Genomic DNA, 12727 nt, shown 5'->3' on the forward strand with positions numbered 1-12727 from the left:
ATTATATAAGATATCTTATAAAAGATATAAGATATCTTATAAAGAAAAGTTTATGAGATATCTTATATCTTTTATAAGATATCTTATATCTTTTACAAGATATCTTATAAAGTATATAAGATATCTTATAAAAGATATAAGATATCTCATAAACTTAAAATAAGATATCTTATATGTTTATAAGATATCTTATATAATTTATAAGATATCTTATATAAATTATAAGATGTCTTATATAATATATGAGATATCTTATATAATTTGGTTAAGTACTGGATCAACATTGCTCCATGAATAAATGACAACTTATCTTGCCATACAAGGAATACTTTGCGATATTAGTCAATCTTTAGCGAAGTCACTTAACTTAATCAGTAAATGTTGCTTATTTGTGTTTCAAAATGGTTTACAGGAACATGTTAAATACATGATATATTTATATTTTCAAATATTGTTTTAATTTTCGTCAAAATAGGTTACCATGAAATAACGAATGGAGAACTAATGTGACCAAATGAACTCTACTAGTGAATATAATTAGTGGGGTTAATTTATGCGAGATTCATACATATCTCAGGAATGTATGTCGTGTGCTAGTTGGGGTCAGTAATGGGTCCGGTAACAGCTAGCCTAAAGTGAACATGTAATACCAAGAGCAATTATAGTCACGTTTGTACGCACTGAAAGTGTATGAAGACAGGTTTTAAGGTCTAAATGATAGATGATGGCTGTGGGCAATGTTGTAAGCATAGAACTGAAAACTTATTTAACGGGGTACAACCCTATATTCAGGGGAGTCGGGAATTGGCCACGAGAGGGATAGGTCAGAGTATGATTTCCGACCATGAGAGAGGACGGGCCTAGCATTGGACCCCGGGAGTGTGACCATGGTTTGGACACAGGCCTAGTTACAAAATGTACTTAGTTCGAAGTCAGAGACACAACGTGAAGTATTACTGTACGTAGGTGTGATGTTATAACCACCTGCACATGTACCTGTAATGAGATTGTTGAGTAACGTCTATAAATAAACAGTACTATTATCAACTGTTACGTGTGTTTACGGCTGCTGTGTTTACACTAAGGGTAAAGCTAGTTCCCTACTTATTATTGAATAATGAATTACGAATAAAGAACTAACCCAACCTTGCTAGACGAAGTCACATTTAAAAAGTTACAAATGAAGATGATTATTTCAAAGTCTATTTGCTATGATGTAATATAAAATACAAAATGCCTTTTATTTTATAATGTTGAAAATTGCACAATGCAACAGACTCTTTTGAAAGAGGACAAGAGATAGCATATCAGGTAGACTGACCCCCGTCTCCAGAATATTGAATTATTAAGTAAAAAAATAACTCTAACAATTTTGATCACTTGGATGTCCGATCCTAAGTTCTAATCAAAGGGGAGATACGCTAGTAGTAAAACGCAGTTGAGAAATTCTTTATAAAAACTGAGGGGCTGATAGCCAGTCGACATATCAGGTTAAAAATAAAATGTAAGACAGTTTCTTAATCCTTTGTTAAGGAAACAAATATTTGGTATGAGCTCTTTAAAAACTTGCTATAACAATGTTCTTTCTGTAGAATAATTTAAATGAATTTTGAAAACCGAATCAATATGTTTGCAACTTGTTAAATGAGGAAATTCAGCAATTTATCAAAAAAATAAAATAATGTTATTCAATTTCGATCATAAAGAGTTTTAAAAGAAAAACACTCTTTAGATGCATTAAATAGTAATCTATTTTTGTCATGGTCGTCTACTTACAAGATACGTCTCGGGCTTAATTGACGGGATCAGGTATCGGCAACGTGACCAATCACAGGTATATAAAGATTCAATAAATTCAAGTCTGGTGTAAGTAAATAAAGTCCTGACACATTTATCACCTCATTGGAATTTCATGTTTTTACCTTTTGTTACTGCATGAGTCATATGTTTCTGAAAGCTCAATATATAATTATATTTTCCATTTAAAATTGATAACTGATATGTTTGTTTAGGTCAGCAATAGGGAATAATCACGGTTTTAATAATACTTCTTGGATGAATTAGTTTGTACATAATTTTGATCAAACAAAGAAAAATAGACACTAAATTCACGAACGTTTTTTAATAAGGAAACTTCTTAGCATTACTTGATTTTAGGAAAATTTCCTTTTTATGTTATTAAGGAAATAATCAGGATATAACTACTTTCATGATCATTTGATGAGAAGACCTGATACACACATTTACACCTTAGGTACAGTATGTTTAGGTAATATTGAATAGTTTGGAATAAATTCTACCTCAATCGTTTCCTTTCGCTCTTAAAAAGGAGTCACCGACATGCATCCCTTGTAACAGAGTTCCACAAAATGCCACACGTCAAATACCGTTCTTGAATTTTATAAGCGGTTGAATAAATATTAAACCATGAGAAAAGTCAACAAACATTGAGGAATGCTGGTCATTGAAGCTCTTCGCTGAAGGTTGTAAACTATAAAACGTTAAGTGTACTTTTTGGAAGCTTCACTGTTCGGAAAAAAGCACTGTCAGCTTGCATTCATTTGCTGTGTTGTCAAACAACGTTTGTGCTACACACGTAGCCGTATGTCGCCACCAATATGTCAAAGTTATTATTTCCTGATTACTAACTATTACTAAGTCGGTCAGAGCAATTTAAATTTCGGGGTTCAATTTCCGGTCTAGTCATGCTAAGTGAATTCTTACACTAAGAACACTATTGCTTTTCATATTTAGTTTATTTCATCTATATCCATATTATTTGTCATAAAAAAAACCGCAAAGTATGGTGTGCCTTTCAGAAATTATTGATCAAAGTTATAGTCATGCCAGAAAAAACCAGTTTCAAATGTTAAGTAACAGTGGTGCGGTATCCTTTATCCGTGAGTTATTTTATCATATTATTCCATTGTTTTAAATGACAGTCGTACTCATCAAAGCAATAAGATGATACAAAATGGTTTAAAGACCAAAACAGTTGTGAACAAGGTACACGGGGTACAGTTTTCCTACATTCAACCCTCGAGTTATAATCAAATCAAAATAATAGACCAAAAGTAATTGTGAATCAAAATTTAGCCTGAAAAAAATCACATGACATCTCAGTGACGTTATTTTAAACAAACTTCCGTGTGTTTAAAAAAAAGGAAGAAAATGTTTGTTTATGTTCGCCTCTTTGCTGAAACGATCATGTTCGTCTCGTGCCTTTATATATATTTCTCAACATTGATGACAGTTTGAAGTACGTGCCCTTTTTTCAATTTTTCATTTCGCTATAAATTACAATATATTTATATGCTGATTTATACAAATACATGCAGGAGAGAACTGATATAGGCATAGCCTGTTGTTCGATCCCATTCATACAACATCATGAATAAAATTTGTTGAAATGAAGGACGTAATAAGCGTTTCCAGCGAGGAAGAAGAAAAAGGTAATTAAAGGAGAAGGAAAGTAACTGATGGGAGGATTGGATAAATGAGGGAAAGAGAATCATGAATGTAGGATGGATATAAAATGAGGGAAGGAGAAGGGGAAAGTAGGAGAAGAACAGGTGGTACCAGGAGAGTGTTCAAGTATCTTAATAATGTAAAACAATTATTGAGATTCCCATTCATAAAGGAATGGAATGAAAGGGAAGGGTTAATATCTCTGTCTTTAGGGACCACTTACAGCTCACCACTTCTCCCCGCATGTACTCGTAGGAGGAATGAAAGCCCTCCCCTCTCCTCCCTCCCCCGTGTGTGTCCTGGGGGGAGTGGAAATTGGTTACCAGGGGCTACTGGGCTTTTACATGAGACAACGCAATGTGATAGCAAACAGTTTGTCCAGAATGACATAAGCTTGATAAATGCACATTCTGGAGCAGGTAAAGTTACGACATTGGGTTTCTCTCCGACATTGGGTTTCTCTCCGTTACAGCTGGTATCTAGTTTTAATTTGGGTTACTTTGTTTTTATCACTATGATTACTCTGTACAACTGATGTTGTTCGTAAATATCTTATAAAGCTATGTAACAGGAAGTTGTTCGTTATGAATAATCAAGGAATGGGTCATCTTCTCCAATGCTAAAATATTTTTTTTTAAGTTTCTGTTGGGTTTTTAGCCAACCATCATCTGATGGTGGGCTATTCAAATCACCATGCGTCCGTGGTCCGTCGTCCGTCCTTAAACAATTCTTGTTATCGGTATTTCTCAATAAGGGATCTTTCTCAAATGTTATATGTAGGTTCTCCTTGATCCTTAGCTGTGCAGGGCAACTTTTGAGACTGATCGGATAAACAACATGGCCGACAGGCAGCCATCTTGGATTTTGATTGTGAAAGTTTGTTATCGCTTTTTCTTCGGACGTACCAAAGGGATCTTTCTTAAATTTGATATGTAGGTTCCCCTTTGTCCTTAGCTGTGCAGGGCAACTTTTGAGACTGATGGGCTAAACAACATGGCCGACAGGCAGCCATCTTTGATTTTGATAGTGAAAGTTTATCGCTATTTCTCGGGAAGTACCCAAGGGATCTTTCTCAAATTTAATATGTAGGTTCCCCTTGGTACTTAACTGTGCAGGGCAACCTTTGAGACTGATCGGATAAACAACATGGCCGACAGGCAGCCATCTTGGATTGATAGTGAAAGTTTATCGCTATTTCTCGGGAAGTGCCAAAGGGATCTTTCTCAAATTTGATATGTAGGTTTCCCTTGGTCCCTTGTTGTGCAGCAGTGCCTGAAATGGACGGTCACTTGCTCGCCAATGGCGGTTAAAGTCTTGCTTGAGCGACAATAGTTTGGGCGACTGTCAAAAAATAATGAATAAAAGAAATTATAGTCCCTTCCACATTAACTTGGGGGGCAGTACATTTTTCAGTTGTCATTACTTCGATTNATTGATTCACACTATTAAGCCGACATTAGCAAGTTTCATTCTCTTGTTGAGTGCCATTCCTTCAGTACCTTTTACTATAGCACCTGATATCTTTCCAAAATCTCTTTCAAAAGTCTTGGTCAAATCATTCTTGGATTGAACCTTGACTGCTTATTTTGGTATTCTTCTTATTACAATAACAATAATAAGATGTGTGTGTGTTTTTAATTAGAACTGTAACAGATCAGTTGATTTTTTTATCAAACGTTGATCTGATTATTTTGCTAGCAAACCTTCCCTTTATAAGTATAGGGGTAAATAATAATAACTTATAAAGTATCCCGATGATCTCCAAGAATTATGACATGTAAGCCTTTTGAGCAATATTGCCGAGGCTGGTATTACTTATAAATTATAATTTTAAAAATAAAGTAATTGCTTTAGAAGAATATTTTCTGAGATATCCATGGAATAATGTGCTATGATATATCTGGAAAGATATGCATATCTATGAGATAATGGTTGTTCTTTGAAATCAGTCCTTATGATATTTCTTTTTTCTTTTTTTGTTCTCCAGTTTATACATGTACATGTATATTTGATTGTCTGAGCCTCGGTGCGATTATTTGGTTGTCTTACTAACGATTTGACAACTAAAAAAATCACCTATTTGGTTGGAGATTTCTGTGTCTCACCCTCCAGGTAGGGGAATATTCTCTATTATTAATCAACGCATCAGCTTTGTTTAAAGTCCATAGACAAGAAAATTTTAATAAAAGCTGAAGGCCAGACAAGGTTGATCAGTTTCTTCAAATATTGAAAAGCTGAATGTCTTACAATTCTTTTATTAATCTTAATCCTGCCAGGACATGCTGACTGACTTTATTCAAATATATATATTGCAAATTCTGGTTAAATATTTAAAGTATATCACTTTTTTTCTTGTGTAATAATACAACTAGTTACAATTGTACAACTATATAAAAAGAAACCAGCTAGAAAGTGATAATTCTCTAAGCAACTTATGCTTATTAAAATAAAGAATTATTTAGGCTAGAAGGAACACTACATCTTCTTTTCATCCGCAGTACGGTGATAATTGTGATCTTGAAAATGAGAGCGTTTATTAGTTTTATTACGGTACCGTCGAGGAAGCGGCGCTGCAGTCGCATTGTTTACAACATCGGAACGGTGGAAGTTCAAGCGAACGTCTGTTTGCAGAGGTCTATTAGTTCTACATATAAGTATGTTTTTTACAGGGATGTACACGTCTACAATAAAATGAGACTCAAGATTAACATTTCATCATGTCTTCCTGTGAATGATTCTCGGACAAGCTGAGCCAGCGAGTGTAGATGGTCGGAAACTTGAATGGTGGGAAACTTGAATGATCTTGTTGGATTACGATGTGGACCGCCTCAAGATGGTCATTTGAATCAATAGCACGTTTGTAAAACTCTCCATTAGTCTTGAATTAATTGGAGGGTTTTAAAAGTAAATGGTCTAGAAATACTCGGGACGAAATGTCTCTTACTTTCTCTTAATGGATTTAAGACAGAAATTTAGACTTAAGACTTATTTCTTTTTTCATGATCCCCAAGCTAAATCTGTTTTTAGACTTAAGTAAAAAAAACTTTGGACTTAAGTCCAGAATTAGACTTAAGTACGTTTCATGATCCCGGGCCCTGGACACTGCAACATTCTGCTGTTATTGTTGTTGTTGTTGTTGTTTTTTATTTCTGAAGTTAAACCTATTCATAATCGTAAATATTGAAACCGTCTCGACAATATTTTCATTTGTTTTCATGAAATATTGAGGACGGGATGTGGATGTCTATGGTAAAGTGTTGATTCTGCGGTTAGTTTTGTTCATTCGTTTTGACGCTCTAGTATAAGTGTGTGTTAACGATATGATGTATATTTCCTTATGAATGTTGACACTGCGCATATTTAGTCATTTTGTGGTAGCCTATTTACGCTGCAGTATATATCATATAAGGGTTGCCGTTGTTGTATAGTTATCAGTGGCTGTAATCGTTGCAGTACTGTATATTTAATTTTATTTATTTAGTAGTTGTTGATGTTGTGGTTGATCGCTTGCTATCTCTTCATCTTTTGATCATTTCAGATAGGACGCTGTCTATAAGATGCGCAGGCCGGTCGTACTTGTCTTATGTGGAGGCGCCATTTGCACCTTTTACTTGCTGTACAACCTTAAGCATGACAACTCCGATAGGAATAGCCTGATGCTGACCCCTCCTTTTGCCGTCCAAAGTAATACACGTAACTACTTGTCCCAGCTTCCCAGGAAAACATGTTCCAGCAATCAAACATACATCGATTTTGGGGCAATACTGAACAAACTACAGACGGAACGGGTCGCGAAATGTGTTGCCAATTACGACATCGATGCTCCAAAAGGTTTACAAAAAGATGGTATTTATAGACCGATACGGTATACTAGCCACGCTTATTTAAACAGCAGCAGTTTCATGATTGAGGCCGGGGGTCATCTAGGGCACGATATCAGTGAGTTTAACTCACGATATCATCCAGGCCACTACGTCGTCCTGGAACCTGTTGGGAACTTTTTCAATGTTTTACGGGAGAAATTCAAGGATTCACCGAACATTGTTTTGTACAACTTTGGGGTCGATGTGAATGACGGTGTTTTCCAAGCTGGTCAAGGTAATGACGGAACGTCGATTTACAAAAAGGGAAAAGACGGTTTTGTACTTAAGATCGTTGCAGTTTCAAAGCTCTTCGAGAAACTAAAGGTTGCTGAGAAGAAAGTTGACCTCGTAACATTAAACTGTGAGGGATGTGAATACGCCTTTCTGGATTTCTTACTGTCCACAGACTACATTCATCAGTTCCGTAACATACAATATCAGTCTCACAGAGTACCTGAAATTTGTTTTCCCGTGAAACGTTTCTGTTGGTACCAGGAACTTCTAGCTAAAACACACAAACTTGTGTTTCAACATAAATTTACTTGGGAAAGTTGGACACAAACATAAATCCTTTCCTGAAAATCCATTAAGAAATGAAAGGTTTGAAAGACAAGACCATTTGATGTTAAACGAAAAACAAGGGTCGCGAGGGAATAAAACAATCCCCACTTAAAAGATATGCATGTCTAGTGAGTTGAACTAAACTAGACCAATTGATCGCTACATGAAAGCGTATTGACATTTACTTGGTTATGCCATTATCTTTTTTTTATAACTCTAGCATTGTTTACAAATTGTACATTGTAGCACTCAGTCACGTTCCACACAAATGAATTGAGCTCCATAACATGTTAGCCTAAAATATGAACTGACTGATACTTAATATACACTACAAGTATTTTATACCGTTATTTTTTAATACACATAAATTAGATATCATTGTTTCTGAATGACCTTAAACAGTTTTACACACACACACACACACACACGTGTAACAACCGATATCAACACTGGCAGCTTTCACTCTTTACATGGCTCTTCGGGTTTAATTCAAAAGGACATAGGTAACAGAATACAGCGATTTCTGTTAAAGGACTTGGTGTTTCCGAAAATAGAATTATGACGTGTCTCCAGACGAACAAACCGTCCCGATTCCGTAGCTTTTTGGAGGGTTTTTTCAGATTGCTTACATTACTGTTTTGAAAATAATAAAACAATTATAGCCTTTAACTTCGGTCGATACCTGGATTTATCGACCCGAGAAAAGATATATTGACCGATGACTGCATAAATCCAGGTATCTACCTCAGCCAAAGCCTATAATTGAATAGTATTTGTGACTAACTTCTAGATTGATTGTAAACCTCTATCGGTATATTTTTAATGATGACTGCATTTCTTATGTTATGAAGTTTGATGGTTATAATATGGTATATCACAATGGTATTAGTTTTAAACTGTAATGATTTCACAAGAAAAGTAAAAGAATATCCAAAGGACCAATATTAAGTAGTACATTTGCAATAAAAAAAAATGTTTTCAATATCATAAAATATACATTCACAGTGATATGCATCTTCGCCAGCCAAGGGTTGATCGTGGTATTGGTATTGTCTTCATGTGAAGAGTAGGTAGATCGTACCGGATCAACCCTTGGCTGGCGAAGATGAGTGATATGAGGAATGATATGACTTTTTATAGCTATATATATATGATATAAAATCATTATCAGGCACGCCCTATTAGACAAGTTAACATGGAACAGGATCACTGCATAACTGTTGGTTAAGACAAAATATTTAATATTCTTTTACTGTAAATTAACTTCAGCATATATTCAAACAAAATATACCAGATCGAAAACAAATAGACAAAACATCGTCTTAAATAAAAATGTCACAGTTACGTTTTATCGTGTTTTACATGGTATCAGTATTGTTTGCAGCATCGAAGACTGAATCTCATTTATCTACACTTGATTCCTGCCACAGAAATACTCACTCGTGTGAGACTCAGAAAAACGATATGTACTGCAGATGTGACCGTTTATCGTGTATGCAAATACTACGATGATCGCTACTTTAATGCAGTCAGAATATCTGTAGAAAACCAAAAGGTGAATAACTTACGTATTCTGTTCCTTGCTGAGAATACTTGTGAATACACCTCTCATCAAAGAGAGGCTCATCAGTCCATGGGGAGCATTTATGGTATCATCCTGCCCTGCGTCATGGAAAGGTGAGAATGACGTCAAGTATAAATGTGAAAATGATACCGACAACGACTCCTTAGACATGTTACCCGTGTTTGACTTGAGTACCAATATAACATTCAACAACCGACAATGTGCATCATTCCACGATGTTCATAATTGGATTCCATGGTTAATAAAATGTATTTGTAACGGAAAATTATTTAGTTTAAATACCCAGTATACACCTCTTTCATTGATAGATGCAATGACGTTGAGGATAAAGAGTCCATTTTGTGTTTATCGATTTGAGCCGCCTGCAAATATCAAAGTACGGTTCTGTTACCAAGAATTCGAGTATGTACTATGGAACGTCTTGAAAGCAGTGAACAACACAGTATGTGAAAAAGCCGCGTGATAAAGCCTTTTATACTGAAGCCAAAGAATCAATTTTCACGTGAACTGTTCAGAAACATTCATCATCATCTATATACTACTTTATAACACCTACCGGTAGTATGATAAATTCATTATCATCTAAGGTGGCGGTACCCAAATCGGATCGGTACCCAAATCGGATCACTTTTTGCAAAAACACTCATAAATAAATAAATGTGTCAACAAATCAGTTGTGACAATGATTTAGTCTTAGAATAGATAGCCATGCACTATTTTTTGACTACAGAAAATTATTTTTTTTAAGTTCAAATAGCGCAAGAAAACGTAATTCAAACTCAAATATCAATGTTTTGATTACTTTTTTAAAAAATGGCGCGTGCGACGACTATGCACTCTGTTTTGGACTTAGGAATAAATTCACTCTATAGAAATACTGTTTGTCATGTAAATTCTAAAGGTCATCATAAAATGTTAATATGCTGACAAAAAAATATTCATTTGAAGCGTACGATACTGCAAAATTCAAGCCGTGATCCGATTTGGGTACCGACCTTCGTAAAAACCGGAGACGCTGATTGGTGACTTTAGAGCATTCTATAAATATCTCAAGTGAGCCCCGGGTGCTAAGTTTGGGTTGTGAGAACACCCATCGATATTCTACTTTTGATACAACCATAAATGAATATAATTCCTCCTCAGATTTTTCAATGATTTAATAAAATGATGGTTTGGTGATCCGATTTGGGTACTGTCACCTTATATACTACTTCATACCACCTACCGGTAGCATGATAAATTCATTATCATAGGTTGTCAGTATGAGAAGAAGTTGAGAACGACTTGAGAACAATTTAAGAAGAATTAGAGAACAGATTTTCCCATTCCCCAGCACTTGGGAACGTATTTTCTCAAAAAAGAACGTCTGCTCGCGACAGATGACGACAAAAACCGGAAAGTGTCCACACAAAAGTGATCCGCGGAAGCAAATAGTCCGCCATAAACATATCAATACAAAGTAACGGGAAAATATTGTGAGAATAACAACACCATTTCACGTGTAAATGTGCATATGGAAAAGCCAGGGCCGATAGGATTGTTTTAAAAATATTTTTTTCTACGTAGTTTTGAGGTTCAATGTATTCCTTCGCGCAAAACTTGTATTTGTTTAAGTTTGTCACAGGCGATCGTTGACCATTGAGCTTAGAAGTCAATTGGAAAATATGGTGTTTAATTGAGTTTTTTGAATGGAGAAATATATAACGTAATAGTACATATATGTTAAATAGTTTATCATACAGTATCTTCAGTGTGATAATCTATAAATGTCTCCTTGATGAGTATGATCCTGATTTTTTAAATGATCACGCGTTTCTCCCATAGACAACGATGATTACTCAATCAGCGGTCTGATACAAATTTCTGCATTGTTCTACGTTGTAATAAAAACGAAATCCACCTATCTGATAAGGTAAGAATCCCCATTAACACTATTGGGTGTTTGTTTTACTAGCCAAACGACGGCAATAGTCTCTGACCTCGTACACTATTCGTCTCATACATCGTGGTTCATTCTCAACACTTTCGCACTGATTTGCACAAATTAGCATCCAAACTCTACCGATCACAATCCTGGAAATGCCAAACAATCTTTCTAGTTCTGCTTAACATGGGGTATATGAGGAAACTTGCATGATCATTTCTTTTTCCACTGTACTGAATTATTTTTTTTTGCGTTTCCGACCGAATTTTTTTATTGGCGTTTACATGTAGAGACGGGAAACAAACTCTCGTTTCTATATTTAATGTAGCTAAAACCCTAACGCGCGATACTAATGGAAATAACGCGCCGCCATCAAAACGACGTACCATTATGTCGCATTGCGGTATCTTTTATGAACATTTTCATAACACATGGAATTTTCTATGTCATTCAAATATTTCAAAATAGTGATTCCAAGGTTTATTGACTTTTTTTAGTGTGTTCCTGCTGTTATAGTGGGATTTCTTCCAAAGTATAGTCCGTATTGTTTAATTTAAATTTATTTGCTTTTGTAATTTGGACACTGTCCATCCTTAAATGGCACCAGGCCGCATACGCCTCGTATGTTTACTCCTCTTTATGTAAATATCAGATGTCTCAATCCATCTCTTATTATATGGTTTCTAGATGACACAAAAATCACACCAAATACACATATATGCTGTAAAACTCTTAAGCTTGTAATACACACATTTGCGAGTTATCTCCCGTTGAACGATCGACATAGTTTTCACTTAGTTCCATTCGTCAGATTTTTAAGCAATGTCATAGGAACAGAGCTTTATCAACTTTAACTACATAACATCAATACTCTGCCGTTTATCTCTTGTGAAGCTATATCTTGTTTTATCACATAATGTACTGTGCTATCAAGTGAATAATAACCCATGTTAGTATACCTCTACTTATTTTACACTATACCAAAGTAACCACATAAACAGGCTATTTCCCCGCTAACTGCATGTCAGGGAAATAGTTCGTCTGGAGGGGTGCGATAGTTTTGAAACTATTTCCCTCGGAAAATGCGGGAAATTGAGTGACGTCGTGGGCGGGACCGACCTTCACCTCGCATTGTTGTTAACAGACGACAACAGAAATGGTGATCCCCAGGTTTTCCGTGTTGGACGAGAGCGAGTTGTCGGACATATTTCGTATTTGCGTATTGCAGAGTTATCTTCTCTTGTGAGCAGGTATTGATTGTTACGTCATTGGTTTGTGAGAGTAACGTCTTCAAATTTTGAGAAAACGACGTAATTTTCTCACACA

General features: G+C 35.5%; 1 protein-coding gene across 1 annotated transcript in view; it reads left to right on the plus strand.

Moving 5' to 3' along the window:
• LOC110450446 overlaps positions 1-9233 on the plus strand; it is a 24296-nt gene extending 15063 nt beyond the window's left edge. The window contains exon 2 of the mRNA XM_021497982.1: positions 7007-9233. Within this exon, the coding sequence (XP_021353657.1) occupies positions 7026-7898 (873 nt within the window). The 5' untranslated portion in view covers positions 7007-7025 and the 3' untranslated portion in view covers positions 7899-9233. The remainder of the gene's footprint in view (positions 1-7006) is intronic.
• The last annotated feature ends 3494 nt before the right edge of the window (positions 9234-12727 follow it).

This window comes from Mizuhopecten yessoensis, unplaced genomic scaffold (genome assembly GCF_002113885.1).
Source record: "Mizuhopecten yessoensis strain PY_sf001 unplaced genomic scaffold, ASM211388v2 scaffold5229, whole genome shotgun sequence".
In the NCBI taxonomy this organism is placed as follows: Eukaryota; Metazoa; Mollusca; class Bivalvia; order Pectinida; family Pectinidae; genus Mizuhopecten; species Mizuhopecten yessoensis.